The 27,169-nt window shown below is 43.5% G+C and overlaps 1 protein-coding gene across 1 annotated transcript in view; it reads left to right on the forward strand.

The window, feature by feature from the left end:
• IGFBP7 (insulin like growth factor binding protein 7) overlaps positions 1–27,169 on the forward strand; it is a 75,317-nt gene that overhangs the window by 44,471 nt on the left and 3,677 nt on the right. The window contains exon 2 of the mRNA XM_060148108.1: positions 20,022–20,131. Coding sequence (XP_060004091.1) covers positions 20,022–20,131 — 110 coding nt within the window. The remainder of the gene's footprint in view (positions 1–20,021; positions 20,132–27,169) is intronic.

The raw sequence follows: 27,169 nt of genomic DNA on the forward strand, positions 1-27,169 counted from the left end.
CAGCAGAATTCGGCTCCACCTAAAAAGGGAGGATTTGATAAGGGGATGGGAGACCCATGACGCAGAAGGGATGAACAGGATCTGGACCAGATACTCTAGTGATACCTGGAGACAAAGAGAAAGAGAATGTGGACACAAACTCCAATCTGTGGCTGGCATGGGGGCTAGCAGTGGGGGAGGGAACTGGGGAAACAACTGGCCAGCCAAACCAGAGAAATGATACAGGTAAGAGTAGTGGCTTTGACCATGAGCAAGGGTCGATGCTCCAGGCCAGCCCAGGAGCTTGGCACTCCTGGAGGGGAAGTACTTTTCGCCGATATGACTTTCCTTAGCTGTTGCTGAACTTGAACAGTGCTCTCAGGCCTTCTTCACTAGAGATGCTTCTTCAGCTCAGCAAGGAGCTGGCTCAGAACCCAGACTCCACATGGGAGGAGGGCTAACATCTTGGTGCTGTTTGCCTCTGGAGCTGCCCCTTGGAACATGTCCACCTGTTGGCATGTTCAGAACTCCATGCCTTAAGAGTGAGCCCTTTTCTGTTTTCACTATGGAGTTGGATTCCAGGGATGGCCTCTGTGTTTTCTCCAAAGCCTCTTTCTGAAACTGAACTTTTGTTTACCTCAATTGCCCTTCTAGCCTCCTTAGACTGAGTTGACTTGTCTTGATGGATGAATCAGATTCTTGAACTCATCCTTTGTGGCTCCAGTTCTCTTGGCAGAGAACACAGGAAGATCGTTTTTGCTTATGTGCGTGTTTGGGGAGCATTTTTGTTTTCCTTTGTTTTTCTGTCTCAGCCACAACCCGTGGGCGAGCCCAGCACCTGGGACCTTGACAAGCCTCTGTGTGTGCATAGGTTGAGGTCACCTAGGGAGTTCTCCCCAGTATCGTTTGTCATGTCCCCGAATTCCAGAGCAGACTGCAGTTTCCCAAATCCCAGGCTCATGGAAATTGGGGGAATTACTTTTCTGGAGCCAGCTTTATCTTACTTGTCCATGTTCCATTCATGCAAATTGGAAATACTCCCACAACTAAACTGTGTGCCGCCCTTCTGCCTGGGAAATGCAGCTGTTCATGCTTAATGCTTTTGCTCCGCGCCTTTCTAATCTCTCAGCTTTACACTGTTCAAATGGCAGCCGGCTGATTGAGAACAGATCATGTTTTTTCTGATTATTAATAAAGTACAAGGAAATGAATTCGTACCGTTCTAGTTCTGCTTCTGCCAGCATCCTGGAATGAGTGTAGGCAAATGTTGAACCAGCGCCCCTCCCAAACCTCATCTATAAAATGAGAATTTGGACAAGATGGATCTTAGGGTCCTTCTACATCTAAAGGTCACTGACTATGTGATAATTTAAGAACATGGAAGTATTAATAGGGTAGGATTTATTTACCACAAGAGGAGAATCTCAGTACTGTCTCCTGTCAACCATCCCACCGGAAAGGGCCTGTCTGTCAGCCGGTGCTTTTCCTCTGCACGTGGAATCAGCAATTTTTCTTTCACGTTTGAAAACAGACTTTAAAGTGGACCTTTTTCACTTAAAACCTCACATAAATGTTTTTAACATGTTTTAGGGAACTGGGGTTTATGCTTTGCTGATTGTTTCTTTTAAATCCATCTTTTCTAATATAACATTATTGCTTGTCAACATAGACTTGCCCTTTTGCACTTTTAAATAGTTGCCCCAAACTTCACTCTGGTTTCTCCCACTAAAAGTCTGACCAGTGACCCCCAATTTTTAAATCTTATAAACTGACTAATAAGGCAGCATTTTGCTATAGAGTCATCCTTTATCTTTTGTCTCCTGGGTTTTATCTGAATTTTTTAATGAAATTGCTACTTTTGTATAGATTTTTAACATATGCTCTATGTTAATGTAAGCATAAGAATACAGCATCAGCAACTCTGGCCACTTTATCGCCCTAGTTGAGTAGCTGGGTCAGGAACATAAACAGAGCATCCCTAAACATTGGCCTGTTTGTACGTATGAACAGCTGAGGACCAATTTTTAAAAAGCCACAGTAGGGGCTTCCCTGGTGGCGCAGTGGTTGAGAGTCCGCCTGCCGATGCAGGGACACGGGTTCGTGCCCCAGTCCGGGAAGATCCCACGTGCCGCAAAGCGGCTGGGCCCGTGAGCCATGGCTGCTGAGTCTGCGCGTCCGGAGCCTGTGCTCCGCAACGGGAGAGGCCACAACAGTGAGAGGCCCGCGTACCGCGAAAAAAAAAAAAAAAAAAAGCCACAGTAATCAAAATTTCTGCCCAAATGGTAAAACATGCCCTTGTACAAACTCTGGAATAAAAGTAGTTATAACTAGCTAGCCCCCCCCCAAATCTTTTTAATAACAACAAAGGAAGCCAGTCTCTTGGAATGGTTCCTAGAGTCTTGCTACTTAAACCTTTACATGAAAGCACAAAACCTGGTGTATATTTTGGTAACAGCATCAGTACACTCAGCTACTCAGGTTTGTTGATCATTTACTCAGTGCCAGGCACTGGGATACAGAATAGAACTTGAGAGAAGCTGGCCTGTCCTTACCAGCATTGAGCCCACAGTCTAACGGGGTGCGAAGACACAGTGAAAGCCCTGAGAAATTGCTGTGATGAGGGTAAATAGAGCCATACAAGAACAAGGAAGGAGGCCCTCATTCTATTTATTGAAATATAGTTGATTTACAGTGTTGGTTAATTTCTGCTGTACAGCAAAGTGACTCAGTTATACATATATATACATTCTTTTTTATATTTTCCATTATGGTTCATCTCAGGATATTGAATATTGTTCCCTGTGCTATAGAGTAGGACCTTGTTGTTTATCCATTCTATATGTAATAGTTTGCATCAACTAACCCCAAACTCCCGGTCCATCCCTCCCCTCCCCTAACCTTGGCAACCACAAGTCTGTTCTCGATGTCTGTGAGTCTGTTTCATAGATAGGTTCATTTGTGTCATATTTTAGATTCCACATGTAGGTGGTATCATATAGTATTTGTCTTTCTCTTTCTGACTTTGCTTAGCATGATAATCTCTGGGTCCATTCATGTAGCTGCAAATGGCATTATTTCATTCTCTTTTATGGCTGAGTAATATTCCACTGTGTGTGTGTGTATATGTATATATTTATACACCACATCTTCTTTATCTATTCATATGTTGATGGACATTTAGATTGTTTCCATGTTGTGGCTGTGGTAAATAGTGCTGCAGTGAACACTGGGGTGCATCTATCTTTTCGAATTATAGTTTTCTCCAGATACGTGCCCAGCAGTAGGATTGCTGGATCATATGGCAACTCTATTTTTAGTCTTTTGCAGAACCTCCATACTGTTCTCCATAGTGCCTGCACCAATTTACATTCCCACCAGCAGTGTAGGAGGGTTCCCTTTTCTCCACACCCTCTCCAGCATTTGTTATTTATAGACTTTTTTTAATGATGGCCCTTCTGACCAGTGTGAGGTGGTACCTTATTGTAGTTTTGATTTGCATTTCTCTAATAATTAGCAACGTTGAACATCTTTTCATGTGCCTTTTGGCCATTTGTATGTCTTCTTTGGAGAAATGTCTATTTAGGTCTTCTGCACATTTTTCAAGTGGGTTATTTTTTTTAAATTTTTATTTATTTATTTATTTATTTATGGTTGTGTTGGGTCTTCGTTTCTGTGCGTGGGCTTTCTCTAGTTGCGGCGAGCGGGGGCCACTCTTCATCGCGGTGCGCAGGCCTCTCACTGTCGCGGCCTCTCTTGTTGCAGAGCACAAGCTCCAGACGCGCAGGCTCAGTAGTTGTGGCTCATGGGCCTAGTTGCCCTGCATTGGCAGGCAGGTTCTCAACCACTGCGCCACCGGGGGAGCCCGGGTTATTTGTTTTTTTGTTATTGAGTTGTATGAGCTGTTCATATATTTTGGAAATTAAGCCTTTGTTAGTTGCATCATTTGCAAATATTTTCTCCCAGTTCATAGGTTGTCTTTTTGTTTTGTTTATGGTTTCCTTTGCTGTGCAAAAGCTTGTAAGTTTGATTAGGTCCCATTTGTTTACTTTTGCTTTTATTTCTATTGCCTTGGGATACTGACCTAAGAAAACATTGGTACGATTTAGATCAGAGAATGTTTTGCCTATGTTCTCTTTTAGGAGTTTTATGGTATCATGTCTTATGTTTAAGTCTTTAAGCCATTTTGAGTTTATTATTGTGTATGGTGTGAGGGTTTCTTATAACTTCATTGATTTACATGTGGCTGTCCAGCTTACCCAACACCACTTGCTGAAGAGACTGTCCTCCCCATTGTATATTCTTGAGAAGGCCTCCATTCTAAATACGGGGAAGGGGGATGAGGAAAGACGTCAAGGGAGGTGTGTCAAACAAAAAGATAACTGAGATCTAAAGGATATCTAGGGGTTAACTAGGCAAAGATGGGAAGGAATGGGAAATGGGGAGAATGTTCCAGGAAAAGGAATGGCATGCCCAAAGGCTAGGGGCCAGGGAGAGCAGGACACATTTGAGGAACACTGAAATTCATTATGGCTGGAGCTCAGAGTTCAGGAGGGACGAGGCAAGAAAGGAGGCTGGGAACATACTCAGGGCCAGATCTTATTTATTCTGGATTTTATAGTTTAAATAAATGTAGTCATTTCGAACCCTTCTCCCCTTACTGGCAGTTAAATTTTTTCTCAAGATGAAGATGTAAATCTGAAACATATCTAAGCCCAAAGAGGAGACATTTTCACTAATAGAAGGATTGCTTGGCTCTGCCCAGGAATGTTTACTAACTGTTAACATTGACTTTTAAAGTTTTCTATTAAAAAAAAAAAAAGGGCTTCCGTGGTGGCACAGTGGTTAAGAATCCGCCTGCCAATGCAGGGGACACGGGTTCGAGCCCTGGTCTGGGAAGATTCCATGCGCCGTGGAACAAATAAGCCCATGCACCACAACTACTGAGCCTGCACTCTAGAGCCCGCGAGCCACAACTACTGAGCCCACACAGCACAACTACTGAAGCCCGCATGCCTAGAGCCCGTGCTCTGCAACAAGAGAAGCCACCACAATGAGAAGCCCACACACCACAATGAAGAGTAGCCCCTGCTCACCGCAACTAGAGAAAGCCCGCGTGCAGCAACAAAGACCCAACACAGCCAAAAATAAATAAATTTATAAAATTAAAAAAATAAAGTTTTCATAGGATTCCTGCCTATATAAGGTACTTTCTAAGAAGATGGCATCTTCTTAATGATTTGCAAAGCAAAACATGAAGCCTATTTTCAAATACTGATTTTCCCATTAAACATTCATTGAAACCATTCAAATCTAATGAAAAGGCCTGGCGTTCTCAGACTGTTTTATTCTAAGATGTGGTAGGACTCTACGTGGTCGCGGTAGAGTTAACATCTGCTGAGCATTCAGCATGAGCAGGATAATTCTGACCTGTTTGGGGTTACAAGTCCAAACTGCTTACCCAGAGCCGCTCAGAAAATACCCCTGAAACATTTCAGGCCGGAGTCATGTGAGCCGTGACCTCTGAGTCAGGTCATGGTGAGCCGTGACCTCTGTTTAGGATTCTCACGATTGTGTAATCTTTTCTCCAAAAGACATTAATGTTTTCATTATCTTGTTTTTCTTTTCTTCATGGTAACTTATAGACATACCTAATCTCCTTGCCTTGACACTGAAAACCGCTGCAATCTAGTCTGGCCTTCAGTTCTCAAGACTTCTTTTCCTTCTCTCCAAACCCCTCACGCTCCAACAAAACAAAGCAAGAAAGGGACACTTCAGCAATACTGGGTTGTGTAGAGAGGCACCACAGGAGCCTAGGGAAAGCTCTGGGTTTGGACTCAGAAAACGTAGATTCATGTCCTGGACACGCCACTCCCAGGCTTGGGGACTTTGCACAAGACGCTCAACGTTAGTGAACCTCAATATCTTTATCTGTAAAATGACTCGCTTAGCTGATTGTTGGGAAAGTGAAAATGAAGTAATAGTTATAAAAACTCTACGTGGGCTGTAAACCCCAACGCCAATATACAGCGACATCTCACCTCTTCGAGCAGGCTGACCCCCTCGCTTGGAATTTCCTTACCAACCCCACCCACTGCCTTTAACTTTGAAAGCCCTTTTCCTGTTCCATGAATTCAGTTCTGACCTACTCAGTCAGAATGCTTTTTATATTTATATCATAGGACCAGTCATACTCCTTTCATATTATAATTGATTCTATACTTGTATTCTAGTCTACACTTTGTGGATTCTAAATCCATGTCAGATAGGAGTCCAACCCCATCATCTTTCCATTCCTCCTGTCACCCAGCACAGCACTTAGTCTGTGGAGGACCTGAATGAATTAATCCACTCCTTGTTTTTACCTGCTTAGTGCCATACAATGCTGAAATTCGATTTAGTTTCATTGTGAGTCTTTCTCAACTTTTATACCTTTTTCCATAGGGATTTTCCCTTAAGGAGTAACTTCATCTAGGCAACAGTAGAAGTTAGTGCTCTCATTACAGGAAATGAATATTAATGATGAATTGATGACATTTTTCTTTTGATAACCCCTAACTAATAGGAATTAAACCACTGGCCAGTCCAGTTTCTTTTTTTTTCTTTTAATTATTTATTTATTTATTCGTTTGTTTGGCTGTGCCGGGTCTTAGTTGCGGCATGTCGGATCTTTAGTTGTGGCATGTGGGCTCTTAGTTGTGGCATGTGGGCTCTTAGTTGCGGCATGTGGGCTCTTAGTTGCGGCGTGGGATCTAGTTCCTTGACCAGGGATGGAACCCGGGGCCCCTGCATTGGGAGTGAGTGCAGAGTCTTAACCACCGGACCACCAGGGAAGTAAGTCCCTGGCCAACCCAGTTTTACATCTGTCGATCAATATGTTCCAAAAATATCCGTTCTTTAATTGTCTGAGCATGTTATGACATTGGGAAAGCTATCTAGTGCTGACACTGGAGTATGTGTGGATCTGTTATTCCTCATTATTGCTGTGTAGGTTAAAATGCTGCTTGCTTATTTTCCAAAGCGTTATTCAGAACCGTCTGTGAGTGAGGTTAAGCTCTCTCCGCTGCAGAGATCATGACTGTGTTTTCACAGAGGCCAAGCTCCCGTGGATGTGTGGGCGGAAGCAGGTTTCGTGATTACCAGCGTCATGCTTGTCCCGGGGGTCTTGTCTCAGTTTACCTATTTGAGTCTACTTTCTTCAAGTGTCAGTTTAACTGATTTACAGGCTCAGAGACCGTAATCCTTTCCCATGGACTAGATAAGTCTGGGCTGCTTTCCACCCCTTGTTCATAGGCAGAGCAGGCATCATCCCCTTGAAGCCCCCAGCTTGCTAAAGGGGTCACACGTTTGTTAGAGAGATCCCCTGAGAATGTACCCAAAAGGCAAGGACTAAGGAGGCATAAAGCAGGTTCTATGTCAATTTCGGGAAAATCGTGGACATTTTCTTCCCCAAGTTTGTAAAGAACGAGTTTCCTGCTTTTATGCATGGCTGCTCTAAAGAGGTGCCCAGTCTGAAATCCCAGCTACTGCTCTGAAAGGAAATTACTTTCCTTTACTTAAACAGAAGAATAGAATCTCCAAGGCTGGAGCTGGTGGCTGCCCTGGAAGAAACACCTGCAGAGGGAAAGGATGTTTCGATGACGGGCCCCATAGCACACTTCACATGCAGTTGCTCCAAGTCCTTGTAAAGATGCGGTATCTTAACCTTTCAAACCCAGTTTACTATTGAAACGATGAGAGCCCCCTTTTTTCCTGCATTGTAAAAGGAATTAACAACTCAAGGAAAACAAAACTCAAAAAAAAACAGGGGCGGGGACTTCCCTGGTGGCGCAGCGGTTGAGAGTCCGCCTGCCGATGCAGGGGACATGGGTTCGTGCCCCAGTTCGGGAGGATCCCACATGCCGCGGAGCGGCTGGGCCCGTGAGCCATGGCCGCTGAGCCTGCGCGTCCGGAGCCTGTGCTCCACAACGGGAGAGGCCACAACAGTGAGAGGCCCGCGTACCACAAAAAAAAAAAAAAAAAAAAAAAAAAAAAAAAAACTCAAAAAAAAGAAGAAAAGAAAAAGAACCACTAATTATAGAAAAATAATCACTGTCTGAAAATAATTAAGATGCCAAAGTAAAGTTGTCTGGTCCTATAAATACCAGTAAGAGCAGCAAAGAGCATTTTTATGCCCCCAGAGACCCTCCTTCTGGGGTAACTACTCGCCCATGAGGTAGCATAGCTTTCCTTCACCTGGTTCCCACTTTTCTTTTTTTTTGTTTTTAATTGATTTATTATTTACTTATTTATTTTTGGCTGCGATGGGTCTTCGTTGCTGCGCGCGGGCCTTCTCTGGTTGCGGCGAGCAGGGGCTACTCTTCGTTGCGGTGTGCAGGCTTCTCATTGCGGTGGTTTCTCTTGTTGTGGAGCACGGGCTCTAAGCGTGCAGGCTTCAGTAGTTGTGGCGCACGGGCTCTAGAGCGCAGGCTCAGTAGTTGTGGCACAGGGGCTTAGTTGCTCTGCGGCATGTGGGATCTTCCCGGACCAGGGATTGAACCCGTGTCCCCTGCATTGGCAGGCGGATTCTTAACGACTGCGTCACCAGGGAAGTCTGGTTCCCACTTTCATAGCTCACGCCCAGCAGGGTGGGCTCCAGGTCAACCTCCACCCAACAAGAGCAAGCAAGACTTGCCTCACTAATGAAAAATACAAAACCCTTATTCAAAGTCCCCCAGTCCCTCTTAGAGAGGTCTTCCTCCCCCGTGATCAGAGACCTGCCCATTTCCCTGATTTTCAGAGCAGTGTTACTTGGCACTTCTGAGCGTCTTTGAACAATCCAGCTCTTCCAAGCTCAGGTGGTCCACTGCACCCACATCTAGCACGTTCTGTAATGTGAATTTCCTCTCAGCACTCAGAAAGAATGTCTTGTTATACTGGGAACACACAGTATGTCCACAAAGCAAGTACACAGTAGCAAATGTAGTAAGTACTCAGGACGCACATGAAAAGAATTAGCCCACGGGTAAGAGGAATGTTCTGTTCCAGTTTGAGCCTGGAGGGCAGTGCTAGAGAAGTGCAGAACATGGGAGAAGGAACCTAAATCCTACTAGGAAGTGGGGAGGAGATCTGAGAACACTCAGCAAAGCAGAGATAAACAAAGGATGAGACTTGGGGTAAATAGCTGAGAGCTTTCAAGTCTGTGGAGGTCACAGAGGAGTACAGAAAATAACCAGAGGGCACAAGTGAAGGAGGGGAAAACACTGAGAGAGAACAGGGGGAGCCGTTATGCACGGCTGATTAATGTCTGGGGTTTTGGGCCAAGGAGGCAACTGTAACCATGAGAGCTGTAGAGACTGGGGCCTGACGGGCAAAGACATCACCGGGTAAAAATGCCAGCCAGGCACAGGCACGGCATGCCCCGCACTGTGTTCATGGTTGTGGGGGATGGAGGGGGCCGTGCCTCACACAGATCCCTTGTGTGTAATGCGGCTCCAGGCCCTCGCAAAGCCGAGCTGAACGCGTCTTAGCAGGGAGGCGATCTGACTCTAAATGAGCAAAGGCAAAGGGTCCGGATCTAGTGGGCTCTTAAATGAGACCCACAGACTCCAGACAGACGCAGAGCCCCATCTCTGGCACTGTCATGAAGGGTAGGAATTCTGAGGGCAGGAGAGGGGCAGGGGCGGGGCTGGGGATGTGAACCAAGTGCTTTATTTTAGGAAAATGGAAAACAGCATAGAAGGAGAACTACTGAGACTCTGAGAGCAGGCAACTCAAAGCTTGTGACAAACGCGGGGAGGTCAGACATGGCCCACCGTACCCCCCATGGAGCTAGAGCGATAATAGTAACAATAAGAAGGTTATCGGGTATCTATACCCTTCACTCCAGCTCCTGGAACTTTCCTCTCTTCTCCTTAAGTGCTTGCACCTCCCAGTGTCCTCAGCCTCTCCCTGAAAAGACTTGGGAGCAATGTTTCTCCAAAGCTGTCCTCCTCTTCTCCTCTCTTACTTTCCACGTTGGTGTTGTCTTTGTCATCTGAGCATCTCCTGCTCTGAAGCCGTGTTTTAAGTGAGTGGTTCTACCTGGGGAGTTGAAAAAAAATAATTCCAGTGCCAGACCCCACACCCAGACCAACACCCAGACCAACGCGAAACTCTGGGAGTGCAGCCCAGGCCTGCGTACTAGTTAACCGCTCCCAGAGGAGCCCAGTGTGCAGCCAGGATTGGCAGCCACTGCAAGACAGCATCCTTCTTAGAGGCTGGTTCCCGGGTGGTTGGAGCTTGCCCTGTTGGCTCTGTGTCTGGTGCCTGTTATTCCTGCAGATGCCCCTCTGCAAGATCTCTTCCAACCTGCATAACCTTCCAGAGACTGAACAAATCTCCTCTTTTTGATAATTCCTAATCTAAAAGAGTGACCCGGTACTGCACTGCCCATCCCCACAGTCTGCTTCCAGAGTGGTCAGCCTGGCCTGAGGGATTTACTGGGCCTCCTACAATGTAAATCTCTTCCTTGGATGAAGTGGAATTGAGGACTTATCTAGTTCTCAGGGAGCTGAAGAACTTTAGTCTTCTACTTAAGACCCCAGGTGGGAAGCTCCCTGGAGCCCGGGCTGTCTAGTGGACAGGGAACTGCAGAAGTGGCCCCACGGTAGCATCCTCCCAGGTCCTCCTGGGAGCTCAGGCCTCAGCCTTCTTCAGCTTTCCAAAATATTCTAGGTACTAGGCTTAGCAAGTCCAACGCTCCTGAAGTTGAAGGCCACTTGGCAGTCCCTCATATCCTTCCCCCTAGGGGCAGGGTTCAAGAGCATCTCTTTCTTTGGACTACATCCCTTGTTAGTCAGCTCGGGGCCTATGGACAGAGACTAAGCTTTGAGGGTGGGTGAGCCTCCAGGTTCTGGAGGAGTTCCCCTTACAGCTCACAGCTTGGCTCAGGAAACAGTTCTGATGCCTGACGATGCCAAGCACTTGGGGGTGTGTAGGGAAGGCAAGGACTCAAAGACGAAGTGTCCTGGGAGAACTTGCACTCTGGGTTTCTAGGAAGCTCAGAATCAGGTGGCCATAAGTGCCCTCCTGTGGAAACTTCCCCACCCAGTTCTGTGCTTGCAGAATAGGAAAAAGTGACCCTAAATTTTCACGTGTTGGAATTAAGGTGAGTCACAGTCCAGATAGGACAGGCCCATGAAATGTGGGGGAAAAAAGTATTTCCAAGGCTCCATTAGCATGAACAAGATACACCCACATAACTAGGGAGTTTCCCTTCATAAAGGTACTCTGTGTGAAGTCAGTTCTTCCATGTGCTCAAACCACATAAAAATGTAGCCCGCTAACTTAGCTTGTGTGGATGTCAGTCATGCCGGTGTTGTGATGGTAGTTTAGCTATTCCAGCTCCATGGGAGCTTTGCCGGATACATGAGCTCATCCCTTGGCAATGTTCCTGACACAGCCCCAGGTTAGCTCAGCCACCACACGGCCACCAGAGTGATCTCTCCACCTTACACATCTGAACTTGGCTTTAAATCCCTCATGGATTTATTTTACCTAGTGCAGCGTGGCTGCAAGGATGACCCCAGGCCACATGTACCAGAATCACCTGTGGGTGGGAACCTCAGCCTGGAGTCAGACCCTTGGTTATTATTCTATCATTTTGTGCTGGGTCCATACTTGTTAGGGGAAAAGAATAAGAAGACATCATGAAATAAGAGATTGGTTTGCAAGCAACAAATTACAAGAAACAGCAACTTTCTTTTTATGTTCCATGGTCCGTTCAAACTTACGGTACTTCTGAGACATTGCAAGAGTCACAATCCTAGAAAGACATCTGAATACTATGATATCTACTACAGAAAAAAAAAAGATTAATACACTCTAGGAAGATTTTCAGCATCAAAGATTGGAGCCAAAATGGGGTGTCTCATTAACCCAGAGATAACTAGCTGTCAGCCCAGAAATGTAATTCACAGGATCTGTGTATGCCGTTACCAGGGTTGCATCATACTGGACAGTCTACTTTCAGATGAACTGCCCCTGCACATAAGTGGCTGGTTGCTAAGCAGTGTCTTAGCTGTCTACTCCCCTGCTTTACCTGGGATGGGGTGGGGTGAGAATGCGCTGGGTGTCAGCAGCAAGCTGCTGGAATTCCCTCCAGAGAAGCTGTCCCTGGGAAAGCGAGCCAAAGCTGTCTTCCTTCCATACCCAGGAACCCACCCAGCCTGCCAGGGCTAAAGTGTAAACTTGACCGTGTTTACCTTGGTACCACTGGTCCCCCAGTCTGTTTCCTTTCTCTCTGTGGGGTTCGGCACCTCCTCATTGCCCAAATCCGCAAATCTAAGCCCAAACTAATCCTTTTCCCCTTCTCCAATCCAAGGCCTTCCTCAGACAGACACCCTGGCTTTTCTGTCCATGGTGTCGCAGCCTCCTCTTACCCAGCCCACAACTTTTGACTCATTCCCTCATCCCCACATCCAGTCAGTTCCCAGGTAGTGTTGGTTCTTCCTGAATAATCTCTCAAATCTGCCTCTTTCCTTGCTGTTCCCATTGCTACCACCTTGATTTAGGCTTCTAATCCCCACCCTGTCCCAGTCCTGCTGCAAAGGCCTCGAAAGTCATCTCCTGAAATGCCACTTGAATCACATCTCTCCAACATTCAGAGACGCAGTGGACCACAAAGTGTCCCCCCCTCCTCCTTCCACTGTGCTCCACACCCGAATCTCAGCTATGCTCTCCCCGAGCGGACTGGGGTGCTTGCTGTTCCACCAGCCAGCTGTTGTTTTCCTGCCTCTACACCTCTGCTCAGGCAGGTCTCTGAAGTTGAAAACCTTCCTTGAGAGAAAGTTTACTTCTGAACTTCAGGGCCTGCTCAGATACCAGCTCCTTTCGCCAGCCACCCCAGCTCCAAACGATGTCATCTCCATTCTCTGAAGAAGCAATTTGTATTAGCTCCAGTCATAAGGATTTACTTTGAAATAAAAGCAGTAACTAATACTTACTGAGTGTTTACCCCATGCCAGGTACTGTGCTAATTGCTGTATCTTGTTTGATCTTTCTGAAAATCTAATGACTTAGGTATTATCCCATTTCACAGATGAATAAACTGAGAAAAGTTAAATAACTTGTTCAGTGTCACATAACTCAGAAGTGGTAGAGCAGTCTATTACCTTCCTAGCATTTTAATCTGTCTATATCTGTTCAACCTCCCCATCCCACCTCAATATATTGTATCCGAAAAAGAGGAAGCATTTCTTACATACATTTACCCTCAGCAGTGTTTGGGAGAACCCCATCATTATAAACTTCTGGGCCTTCACTCACACTAAAATGTAAATGACCAACAGGAGCAACCATAACGAGATGACTTTGCCTTAAACAAAAGCTCTGAAGTTAAATCTGGCCTATGGTGCTTAAGATTCAGTCCTTTTTTCTCCTGCCCTTACTGTCCTCAACTGATACCCATGAGACTGCATGCCAGATTCTCATACCTAGGGTCAGCTGCTGTATCACCGCACCTCTAGAAGTTCCCGAAATGACTTGCCTTGGCAGGTGGCTCTGCCCTTTCATTAGCCATACAGTTCCTGCTTCCCCTGATTTAATATCAGGAAGTTTCCACATCTTTCATCCCCTTCCCCCTCTTGGCCATAGTGCCTTCCTACTATTCTTTTCCCATTTTGTACTTTTGTTTGGTGCTTTTCCCTTCAACGTGTTATCGGAATCCAATCTGGGGATTTTTGCCAAGTTGTCTGAACTCTTTATCTCCATATGTGGTGTCTCACTTCGGTCTTAAACCCTCCTTTTTTGGTATGAATGCACATACTCTGTGAGCTATTTTAGGACCCAGCATCATTAAGAGACAAGATGAGTGTGGTTTGCAAATTACCGTAACTTGGAGAAGTCTTTATACTCGACTCTCTTAGCCATGTTAATAAGTACTTAGTGAGAGCTATAATGTGAATAATATAAACCAGCATATTGCAGAAACCCTGTTTTTGATGTATGGTTGATGGATGATCGTTTCCCCACAGCAGATCTACCCTTCTCATTGGAACTTTCTTAGCTAATATATATTTAAATTATTTTACATCCCAGATTGTATACAAATTGGTTGTTGAGTGGGCAGTAGCCAAGAAACCTTTTTTGTGGCAAGAGGAAGTCAAGTGGAAGATTAAAGAAAGTCGTAGTGAATAATCTTCCAGTTGATAAATAAGAAGTGACTATAGCACCACTTTGGTTAGGTACCTTGGCAAATGTGTACACTGGTATATTTTCAAGATCGTGGCTATCTTCTTAGTTCCGTATGACTAGTCATGTTATGTTCTGAATTTACTGCTGCCCTTTTTCCACTACATAGAATCTGGTCTGTCCCTCCTCCCAGTGAACACGAAGTACATCTGATTCCAGAGTTTCTGGCTCAGTTATGACTCTATCAGGACACTGGCATCTTCAATTAGCCCTGCTAAGGAAAGCGCTAGAGAATAATGACGCACTAAGCTGTGTGGCACTAACTGTGAACTCAACAAGATTTCAGAGAAGAAATAAGTGCAAACTGGAGCTGTAAAAAAAAAAAAAAAAAAAAAAAGTCAAAAAGGAGATGAAACTTCAGCCTTAGAGCTCCAAATAAAAGGATAGGGCATAGATAATAGATGAGAGGAAGGAGAACATCCCAAGTAGGCAAGTGCATAAGCAAAGGTTCTAGAAGTGGTAATAAGCATGTAATGAGAGAGTGAGCATGAATGCTAGGAGCAGAGAATTTGGTAGAAATAAGAAAGAAGAGTGAATTTGTAGGGTAAACATGGGAGAGATCATGGGGAAAATGAAGGCAGCAATGAAAAAAATGCGGTTGAATAGGATATCAACAAAGTTGAACAAAAATTGACTGTTAAGGAGAATTCGACTTTTGACCATTTCCCAGGTTCAATCGAGTATTATATTTAGCTCCAAAACATGACCTCTCCTAACATCTTCTGTGCAGCTTTTCCAGATGAAAATATTGGCTAACTAGGTAACCACTGATACCTTCCTAATAAAGCTCTGTTTTTTTCATCACTGGGAGAATGAACTTTGTTATGAGTCATGTACAGTGCATTTAGGTAGATGAGGTGGTGCATTGGACTGATTTGTAGGGAATGAGAGCTCCCAGAACCAGGCAGTGGAGCCTCAAAACTTCATGGTTGTCAAAGATGCCATATGACTGTGCTCTAGGACACATTCATGATGGGTACATTCACTTCCAGCCCAAAAAGAAAATTCTTAGACCTGCCCTGGTTTCTTCTGTATAAATGGGTAAGTGACTTGTCCAAGGTCTCTTGGCTATAAGCAGTAGACAAGGATCCAGAGCCAAGTGTTCTCTTCCCAAAAGTGCTTTGGGTATTTTTGTTTGTTTGTTTGTTTTCATGGTAACATGGTGAGGGCATCTCAGGTCATGTCTGGGGAGTGTTTTGTGCTCTGTAAGAGACTAGGAAATTGTTCACATATTTCTTTTATATTATTCCCATGCTTTTTATAGGTAACAAATTTTAACTCTGTCCTCTCCTACAATTTTATGTAAGATCAGGTTGAATCAATTTCTTGTCAAGTTCAAAATTAATTCTATTTCAGGGTCTTTTTCTCATGACATTTGTGTGTTTTGTGAGAACTGCCCTTCTTTACCTCTTCAGAATCAAATTGAAATATCACAAATTTAAATCCATTGAAAATTCTTCCTTTTCTATATCTTTAGTGATTTTTCAGACCATAGCTAATTTTAGGTTATAATTGAATAAGCAATCTGTGGTCTGTGGGCCATTTGTCTAGAATTTAATTAAGAGTGTCTGAGGGGGACAATGTAGACTTAGGTGGGCATTCCATAGGAGAATCTGACTCCTTCCAGGTAGTTTTAAGGTGACACTGGTTCCTTAAATTTAATTTTAGTTTTCTTCCAAACTTAAAACTTTCTTCTTCCTTACACAGTTTCATTCAGGACCTGGTTCTCTTTATTTCACTTTCTCTTTCTTCTCCTTCTCCTTTACTTCCTCCCTCCCTCCCTTCTTTTTCTTCCTCTTTCTCTTCAAGGATTGATTAAAAGGAAGAGACCACCTAAGTTTACCAGGCAAGACTTATAAGGGAGCGGGCTTCCCTGGTGGCGCAGTGGTTGAGTCCGCCTGCCGATGCAGGGGACACGGGCTCGTGCCCCGGTCCTGGAAGATCCCACATGCCACGGAGCGGCTGGGTCCGTGAGCCACGGCCACTGAGCCTGCGCGTCCGGAGCCTGTGCTCCGCAACGGGAGAGGCCACAGCAGTGAGAGGCCCGCGTACCGCAAAAAAAAAAAAAAAAAAAAAAGGGGGAGCAAGAAAACAAACTTAAGAGATCTGAGAAAGATCGAATGAAATTGAATGAGAATTGAGTTGAGAAAGGTAAGAATGGAACATGGAGTAGCCTGGTTTGGGGGCATTCATGTGAAATAGAAAAATAGGGTGAGTTGGAGGTGGGGAAAGTCTTGGGATGGACTCTCCCCACATCAGCCACCAGGCATCGCTGTGACAGCTTGGTTGCTGCCTGGAGTTGTCCACAGTGGGGAAGGAGAGGAGAGAGGCAGTGGGCAGTTAATCTGTACAGGATGTCTGCTAGACAGATGTTTGTGCAGCCTGAAGTCCTTACTGGAACAAAGGCAAGGATAAATAAATAATTGAACCTATTCTGGTGTTTGTCCCTATACATTTAAATATTCTGTGACTTGTTTTAAGTGGAATCCAAACACTGTGCGTGATTTAGATGGCAATGTTGTTACCCTTGGCTTGGCCTCAAGGGCTGGTTTTGAGCTTTCTGCCCAAAAATGAGCTCAGAATGAACTAAAAAGTTATTTTATCCTTAAAAACAGAAATAATTCTGGGTCTGCTTTGGCCTTCTTGGAAAAAAGGCAATGTGGAAAGATTTAGAAATTATTTTGGTAAAGAGTCATTTTTTCAACTGCTCTCCTGAGGTAGAACAGAACCTTCAGGAATTGAATTGCATGGTACACATGCAATTTGAGGTGATTTTGGCAGTGAAATTGCTTGTCAGTGGAGTATGTGGGATGGTGGTTCTTCAGAGTGGGGACGGGGTGCAGTGCTGTTGGATCTGCCATCATATCAGCCCCACATATTTTCACCATCCTTCACTTCCATACAGAACGTGTCCACTTGGTGTCTCTGTGGGTCAACATTTGTTCAGGGACATCTGAAGTAGCAAGGGGTTTTGTAAATGTTGTGCAGCAAACTGGTCCTGATGGCCCTTCCCTTTGCCTCTCCACCCCATCAACTCAACAGGGGTCCGTGAGTAATACAGATTTTTGTGGTATGCAACTCTTGTTGAATTCTAGGCATTGCCTGGTAGCAGAATTGACAAAATTATTTATGTTCTTGGGATGGTCCAAATATTGACTCAGCCCATCCACCCAAGGTTTTATATGTATTTCAAGAGTTGGGAGAGAGAAAGAGGAACTCACAGCATGATTCGTCCTAATTTGAATGCCCTGGTGATGGCTCTCAGAGTATTCCTGGGTAGGTTGAGATGTTTTGAAAGAATTTTTGCTCCTCCTGAAATGTTCTGCTTCATGGAATAAGGAGAGAATTGCAGGGAGATAAAACAGATCTGTTCTCCATTCAGTGCTTCAGTTTTATTACATTTAATTCTAAATCATACCATGTTTGTTGGTACAAGGATAGACACATAGACCAATGGAACAGAATAGCGAATCCAGAAGAAGACTCACACATATATGACCAATGGATCTACCACAAAGGCACCACTTTCAGTAGGAAAAGGATGGTCTTTTCAACAAATGATGCCAAAACAATTGGTTATCCTTTGGGGAGAGAGTGATGAACTTTGACCTCTACTTCATAGCATACACAAAAATTAATTCAAGATGGACCACAAACCTAAATGTGAAAGGTAAAACCATAAAGCTTGTAGAAGAAAACAGGAGATCTTTAGGGCCATGGGCTACGCAAAATAAATTTAACAGGACACAAAAAGCACTAATCATAAAAGAAAATTTTGATATATCAGACTATATTAAAACTATGAATATCTTAGTTTTGGACTTCCCTGGTGGCCTAGTGGTTAGGATTCCAGGCTTTCACTGTGGTGGCCCAGGTTCAATCCCTGGTCAGGGAAGATCCTGAAAGCCACGCAGTGTGGCCAAAAATAAATAAGTAAAATAAAGAATATCTTCGTTTGGGATTTCCTTGGTGGTCCAGTGGTTAAGCATCCATCTTCCAATGCAAGGGACGCCAGTTCGATCCCTGGCTGGGGAATTAAGATCCCACATGCCGTGGGGCAACTAAGCCCGCACGCTCTGGAGCCAGTGCACCACAACTAGAGAGAAGCCCGTGTGCCGCAACTAAGACCTGGCACAGCTAAATAAATAAATATAAATAAATAAATAAAATTAAAAAAAAAAAGAATATCTTAGTTTTAAAATTAGGCTGTCAGAGGAATCCATAGCGTGTCTTCAAGACGTGCGACAGAAAATTAGGCTGGAGTTCTTCCATGTGCCCTCCAGAATCTGCCCCTGGCAACGATGGGTAACTCTGCTCCCTGCTCTGCCTATAGAGAGATGGCTGTGAGTTGAAATAAATGGTTTGTCACAAGGCTGAGGCACTCAGATCTCACAGGAACCTTGCATTCCTCATGTGGTTTTGCTACGTGAGAGGCAGCTTTGTTCCCGAGCCCCTCCAATCTCTGAACACTGGTGTATTCTTCTCAGAACACTCCCTTGAGAACCCCCGAGCCTTGAGGTCATCCCACCAAGTCCGTGTGTGGGAAGGAGGACAGTCTCTTGGGGCCCTCAGAGGTGAGCCAGATCCGGTTCTGTGGTGTCCAAGCTCTTGGGGTCCCAGGGCCCTGGAGGAAGGCTGGGATGCAGTGAGGCCCAGCCCTGCCCTACCCTGCCCTTTGTGGGGGCCTTGTGTTGGTGAGGACAGATGAGGAAACATCAGAGACCGAGCCAGCAACACACATAAACACAGCACCGCTGTGCTAACCACGTCCATGTTTGCCACAGAAAAGCCAAGACCCCTGGCCAAGATAGATGCTTCCTTTCAGACCTAGGGTTTAGCGGGAAGGAAACACGAAATATATTTAGAGCTTTCAAAAGTTTGTTTGGCACATTCTTACAAAGGGGAAAAATAAAACTACCCTGAGGGATTTTTAAAAAATCAGCTTCTAATACTTTAGATGAGTGGGAAAAATCTTACATGCTGTTATTTCCTTTCTGTTTCAAGAAGTTAATCGTGAGCTGGAAATAGCCTGTTGCAAAAGGGGAGACTTCATGCCCTTTGAATGCTGCTTATGCCAGAAAACTTTCCAGGCCCCAAGGGGAGGTTGTCCCTTTCCCAGGACTGTGATGCAAGATGACCCTAAAGTTAGATATTTTATTCAGCTGGAAGACCCAAGGCAGTGGAGAGCTGAAATTCAGAGGGAATGAATAACTCATTCTTTGAAGAAATGGCGTCGAGCTTTGGGTTCAGGCCAGGTTCGGTTCTGGAAGTAATGTGCTGTCACCCCAGGCTCCTGGCTCTCCTTCCCTCTAATGTGGACTCTCTGAAGGCCCCTGGTTCCTGAAACCAGGCACTGCGAATTAGCAGTGGATGTGCTGAGTGTCCAGCACATTAACCAAGGAGTGGTTGTTTGTTGCCCCTTCCCCCCAGACAGAAATACTGGTATATAAAAAAGAGAAACATTCACTATTTTGGGAGTAAAGTTTCACTATATTAATTGGAAAGTCGCAGATAAGCAAAACAGCTGGTAAATTAAAACTCATTTAAGCATGATTCGTGGGAGAAGAAAATTGTCTAAGCAATATGTTTTTCTTCCTAATTGTCTTTTGACTGTCAAGATGTATGCATCACCAGAGAAGAGCTTAAACTCCCGCTGGTGGCTGGGGTAAGCTAGTCTGGTCTTTGAAATTGGCTTCAGGGAATCAACAGAGGGGATAGCCTCCTAAATATAATGAGGTATTTACTTCCTAGTAATACTTAACAGATTACTAGCACGCTGAGGGATGTTAAAGACTGCTTAAAAGGATGGTTTGACTTTGTGCCCTCTCTTATAGGTCCCTCCATCGTGACGCCCCCCAAGGATATCTGGAATGTCACTGGCGCCCAGGTGTACTTGAGCTGTGAGGTCATCGGAATCCCAACCCCTGTCCTCATCTGGAACAAGGTCAGTGGCCCAGATTTCAGAAGATACCCTAGATTGACCGGCTCCTCTTATGCTGCACAGGGTAGTAATAGCCTGAAGTCCTCAGCCAGTCCAGTGCCTGCGGCTCCTTAAACTCAAGGCCTTCTGACAGTCTTCCAGACACCTGTCCTGGATCTATCAAACAATTTTACTGACCTCCAGAATAGTCCCTGCCCTGCTTTTGTTAGCAGTCCCTGAGCAGGGAGCCTTAGGAGCTAGAAGAACTATGATGCTAAACACCCATCCCACCCTCTGTGTGTGTGTGTGCATATGTGAGTGTGAGCGTGTGTGTGTGTGTTGCAGTGTAACATTGTTACAAGTTAAGATTGTGAGCTCCTTGGGCGGGTTGGCTGGGTTGTCTCTGAGCCAGGATTTCTCAGCGTCAGCACTGTTGACATTTTGATCCAGATGGTTCTTTGTTGTGGCAGCTGCCCTGTGCACAGTAAGTAGTTTTGCAGCGTCCCTGGCTTCTACCCACCTGATGCCAGTAGCAGGTGCGCGTGTGCGCACATACACACACCACTGTGACGGTTAAAAATGCCAGCAGACATTATCAGATGTTCCCTGGGGGAAAAGCCACCCTAGATTGAAAAACAATGCTCTCTCTGTTTTTCCTCCACATGAACATGGCATAGCATTCTTGTAAAGATTACATAAAGTAACCCGGCTACATCACTTGGCCCGTTGTCAGATACATAATTAGCACTCAGGAGATGTTAGCTCTTGTTCCTGAACATGTTTCCCTTTGAGGAGCGGTTATCTTGTATAGCTATCTTTATATTTGAAAGACAACATATTCTTAGTGTGTCTGTAGAAGGGAAGAGAAAACACTCGTTTGCCAGCTCAAGTAATACTTCACAGTCATACTGTACATTATTTTACATTATTGCCCTTATACCTTTTGACTTAAGTCTCACAACAGTCTGTGGGGTAAATATCATCGAACTCATGCTAACAAAAGGGAAATCTAGTTTCCTTTAAAAGGCATGACAAGAAGCCCCTTTTCAGCTGCTTTTCTTCTCCAGCAAGCTCTAAGGTGGATGATGGGCTCTCCTGATTATCTTGTTTCCTTGGTGTCTGACCAGGGAAGCAACTTCTAGAACTCCAGGAGGGATTTTGGCTCCCATTGTCAGAACTTTTTGTGTTGCAAGTTGTAGAAACTCACTTCACACTACTTTAGGCAAAAGAGAAAAAAAAAAGTGGGGGGGGGACGTTTCTAGCCTCAAGGGCAGCTGGATCCAGGTTCACAGTTGGGTCAGAACCCTAACTCTTGACTCTTTGCTCTCAATGTACCCTTACATCATTTTTTCCTTCTACTTCAGAAAGATTCCTCCATGCTATAGGCCATAGTGTCACTGGCAGCTCCAAGGTCACATGATAATGTTTCAAGACCCCAGAGGAGAGAAAGCGCCTCCTCTCTCTGCTGCTTTGTAGAATTCCCACTGAAGGGCTCTGACCCAGGCTGGGTCACCTGCTAACCTCCGGGTCTCCCATGTGGCCGTCTGGCAGGAGCGGTGTCAGGGGGACTCTGGAACCTCTCTGGGGCTGGGGGGTGGGCAGAGATGACACCAGCTGTGCTATTAATGCCCTTTACAGCCAGAACGTCTGTTAAAGGGAGGGATGAAATTTTACCTCCGTAAACTATATTTTTTAAAAGGGGAGGCAGGAGCAGTGAAAAGCAAAAATGCAGCCGGTGGATGTGTTCCTCCTGGCCTTCAGCAAAAGCTGCTTATGCTCCTCATTGCTTATTTGGAGGTTGCTGGTTTGATCCAGGGGGTGGAGAGGTGAGGAACAACTTTTCCAAAGGATATCCATAAAAAGCTCTGTGCAGTTCTCTAGGGATACACAATGAGAAGCCAGGGTGACCCAGGCGTCCCAGGGCATGTGACCTTCATGACCGATCTTGACAGAGAGTAATTTCTTCAGTCCTTGCTCTGCCTATCGCTCCAGCTAACGTACGCACATACCAGGGAATAAATTAACCTCAGGAATCTTTTCCTTTAAACTTTAGGATCCTATGGGGGCAGATTCCATGGACTTCCCTGAGGGCTTGTCAACTGGGGGAGTTCGGGGGGGGGGCGGTGGGAATGGATGGAGGTGGGAGTGGAGAGAGAAACAGAAAAAAAAAATGTCTACAGACTTGCCAAAACAAACAAAAACCCAACTGCCAGGCTCTGCTGATTTTCTTCCACCTTCATAATGTACTTTGCCACATGCATGACCTAAAGCAGTGTTTTTCAAACTGCAGACCATGACCCATCAGTGAGTCTTGAATTTAATGTAGGGATCACAACAAGAATTTTCTTAAAAAATAAAATATAAAATGTCTTAGGTAAAGGTACATTTAGTAAAGGTATTTCATAAAACTTTTCCTTTGTATATTCCAGATCGCAATGCAAAATATATTTCTTACTATGGACCATGTCAAAGCACTTGGAGAGTCACTGACCTAAAGAATTAAAACAGGCCATTTGTTTTCTGCCCCACTCTCCTTGTAACCAAACTGTTAAGAATGCAGATTTATATTTAAGATCACCTGTCAAAGCCAATTTAAGCGCAGAACTGCTTTTTGGACATAAATGAATCTTAGAATCCTGACTTGTTAAACCAAGGTTCAAAGAAGGTAGCATGTCTTTCTTGCTCAAGGGTTCTTAGCAACAGCAGAACTGACAGGATAAGCCTTCTCTCCAAGACACTTCAGGCTACAGCGACAGTTCTATGGCAGCCTAGTGAGTGGTCTGTGCTATCCTGACCAGGACTTATCATGTGACCTTAACAAGTCCCATAGTTTTTTTCAGAAAACCCCTGGCCTATAAAGATTCCAAGGGAAATATTTTGAAATGGGGAAATGAACTGAAATAGCTGAATTTACCTTAACCCTGGTAAGTCAGAGGGATGCTTACAAGGAACGTGAAACACCAGAATTCCTTCCAAACATTTAGATGTTTCTGAGATTGAGGCTTTCTATTCTTTTCCTACCTGAACGTTTCTTCAGATTAGGACTTTCATGACCTCTAAGAATATTCTTTTTTTAGTAAAAAAAAAATATATATATATGTATATATATATGTATATGATTGTGGTAAAAAGGAGAAACTATCCAAAGATGTATAAAGAAAGAGGTCATAACATCCTCCCACCTCCTTCCACTCCTTGAAATAACCAATGTGAACTTCCCAGGTTTTTATCTTTCTATACCCTTATTCATGCCCAAATGTATACAAACACATATTCCCAGTGTGCGGGGTGAGGTGGGGATGTAGTGTGCAAGTACTCTGAAATTGCGTTTCTCAAGAAATATTTCATGGGCATCCCTCCAGGTCTGCTTCTCAAGAACTACATAATATTCCAAGTGTGGATATACCATAATAAACACAGTTTCTGTGTTTCCAACTTTTCATCACCTTAGATAATGCTGCCTTAAATATCTGAGTATACATATCCTACATGCAACCACCTTTTTTTCCCCTATAGGATAGATTCCCCCAAAAGATACATGACTAAGTCAAAAGATTTAATTTTAGTCTTAATAGAAATTGTCAGATTACTTTTTTTTTAATTCTTTACCACTTCATTTAATAATTATGAAAATGTTAAAAAATCTGACAAGTTGGAGGCAGTGTACCTCTTAGAGCACTCCTTAGTACCCTCAATACAGTAAACATTTATTTCTTATCTACAGTGTGTTATGCACCCTGCTAATCTCATTTGTTCCTGTTTTCAAGGAATCCTGTCTGGTTTCTTTTCTTTTTTAATTGAACTATAGTTGATTTATAATGTATTAATTTCTGCTATGCAGCAAAGTGATTCAGTTATATGTCTGAGTATAGCCCACATCTGCTAATCCCAACCTCCCACTCCATCCCTCCACCAACCCCCTCCCCCTTGGCAACCACAAGTCTGTCTTCTATGTCCGTGAGTCTGTTCCTGTTTTGTAGATAGGTTCATTTATGTCATATTTTAGATTCCACATATAAGTGATATTATATGGTGTTTGTCTTCTCTTTCTGACTTACTTCACTTCACTTAGTATGATAATCTCTAGATCCGTCTTGCTGCAAATGGCATTGTTTTGTTCTTTTTATGGCTGAGTAGTATTCCATTGTATGTATGAACCAGATCTACTGTTTCCATTCATCTGTTGATGGACATTTAGGTTGTTTCCATGTCTTGACTATTGTGAATAGTGCTGCTATGAACACAGGGGTGCACGTATCTTTGAATTACAGTTTTCTCTGGCTATATGCCCAGTAGTGGGACTGCTGGATCATATGGTAATTCTATTTTTAGTTTTTTAAGGAACCTCCATACTGTTTTCCATAGTGGCTGTATCAATTTACATTCCCACCAACAGTGTAGGAGGATTCTCTTTTCTCCACACCCTCTCCAGCATCTTATTTGTAGACCTTTTAATGATGGCCATTCTGACTCGTGTGAGGTGGCACCTCATTGTAGTTTTGATTTGCATTTCTCTAATAATTAGCAACGTTGAGCATCTTTTCATGTGCTTATTGGCCATTTGTATTTCTTCTTCAGAGAAATATTTATTTAGGACTTCTGACCATTTTTCAATTGAGTCATTTTGTTTGTTGCTATGTTGTATGAGCTGTTTGTATATTTTGGAAATTAAGCCCTTGTGGGTCACATTGTTTGCAAATATTTTCTTCCATTCTGTAGGGTGTCTTTTCAGGTTTTGTATAGTTTCCCTTGCTGTGCAAAAGCCTGTAAGTTTGATTAGGTCCCATTTGTTTATTTTTATTTCTATTGCCTTGGGAGACTGACCTAAGAAAACATTGGTACGATTTATGTCAGAGAATGTTTTGCCTACGATCTCTTCTAGGAGTTTTATGGTTTGTTTTATGCTTAAGTCTTTAAGCCATTTTGAGTTTATTTTCGTGTATGGTGAGAGGGTGTGTTCTAACTTCATTGATTTACATGTGGTTGTCCAATTTTCCCAACACCACTTGCTGAAGAGACTGTCTTTTTCCCATTGTATATTCTTGCCTTTGTTGAAAATTGACCGTAGGTGTTTGGGTCTATTTCTGGGCTCTCTATTCTGTTCCACTGATCCATATGTCTCTTTTCATGCCAGTACCATGCTGTTTTGATTAATATAGCTTTGCAGTATTGTCTGAAGTCTGGGAGGGTTATGCCTCCTGTTTTGTTCTTTTTCTTCAGGATTGCTTTGGCAATTCTGGGTCTTTTATGGTTCCATATAGACCTGAGGATTATTTTTTCTAGTTCTGTGAAAAATGTCATGGGTAATTTGATAGGGACCCCATTAAATCTGCAGATTGCTTTGGGTCATATGGCCATTTTAGCAGTATTAATTCTTCCAATCCAAGAGCATGGGATATCTTTCCATTTCTTTGAATCATCTTCAGTTTCCTTTATTAATGGTTTATAGTTCTCAGCATATGTCTTCCACCTTCCTGGTCAGGTTTATGTCTAAATATTTTATTTTTGGGCATGCAATTTTGAAAGGTATTTTTTTTTACATTCCCTTTCTTATACTTGTTAGTGTAAAGAAATGCAACTGACTTCTGTATGGTATTCTTGTACCCTGCTGTCTTGCTGAATTCGTTTATCAGTTCTAGTAGTTTTTGTGTGGACAGTTAGGGTTTTCTATACACAGAATCATGTCATCTGAGTATAATGGCAGTTTTACCTCTTCCCTTTCAATTTGGATACCTTTTATTTCTTTTTCCTGTCTGATTGCTGTGGTGTCAGATCATTTTCTAAATGGATTGTAGCAGTTCACACTCTCCCCAGCAATGTTTGGATGTCATTTCCCTGCATCCTCACCAGCACTGAATATTACCACTCTTTTTAGTTTTTGTTAATGATGGGTACAAGTATCATCTCATTAATGCTTTAATTTCCTTGACTACATTCAGAATATTTTTATATTTGAATTTTCTTTTATATGAATTACCTGTTCATAGCCTTAGTCATTTTTCTATTCGGTTGATTCTTGTTATTATCAGTTTGTGGCTTTTTGTACATTAGAGATACTGACCCTTTATCATGTATTACAAATATTTCTTCCTAGCCAACCATTCTTTTATTTGTTGACAGTGGCTGAGGAGCTTAAAATTTTAACAGTTGTGTATTCTATTTCATCATAGAATTCTGAAATTTCACCAAAAAGGCACAGCAAATATGTTCTAAGCTGCATAAATGATCCCTGCAATTCAGTGAATGCTTGAGGTTTATCAACCTGTAGCAATCAGACTAATGCATCCTGTTTCTGTAGTCATTGGCACCTTTTTCTTAGTTATTGCTTGTTGCAGCTAAAACACAACCACAGAGGGCTGAGGTGAATTCCTGGGTCTCCCTGATTCTTCACCTAGTTGAGGCTCTATGGTGAGCAGTGACTTCTAGGCAGTTCTTTCCACCCTACAAACTTCCAGCCCATTGCACATCTGTAGAATTGTATTAGAAATCACTTAGCTCAGCCTGCATCTTTTTTTCTCAAACCAAAAATGTATTTATCAACCAACTCCCCTTACATAAGTAAGGCAGTAGTTTGCCATATAAAAATTTGCCACGTAAAAATTCTTTGCACTTCTGTATGTTTTCTACATGATATAAAACTTTTTATAATATGTTAATTAAGATATGAGTTCTGTTGAATATAAGCATTCATTTTCCAATCAAATACTTAACAAGAACAGTTTCTTGGCACACAGTGGGTCGGGTTAATTGGTACAGAATGCTCTTTACTGAGAGCTACATGAGCTGAGGAGCAACAGCTCAGTTGCTAAGATTCACTATTTCAACACGGTAGTGTTTTTCTGCTTTGGTCACATACAAAACCCTTAAAAGAATTCTGAAATTCAATATATAAAGACCAGAGATATATTACTTTAGCCACTGAATCAAACTAATACTTAAAACCATTATTTAAAAAAGAGAAATACCAAAACCATTATTTAAAACCGTTTTTAAATAAATGTTTCAAGATCTGCACTAGTAAAACCATTTCTTCCAGTTTGCAACTTGGAAACTGAAGGAAAA

Source organism: Lagenorhynchus albirostris, chromosome 4, assembly GCF_949774975.1.
Source record: "Lagenorhynchus albirostris chromosome 4, mLagAlb1.1, whole genome shotgun sequence".
Lineage (NCBI taxonomy): Eukaryota > Metazoa > Chordata > Mammalia > Artiodactyla > Delphinidae > Lagenorhynchus > Lagenorhynchus albirostris.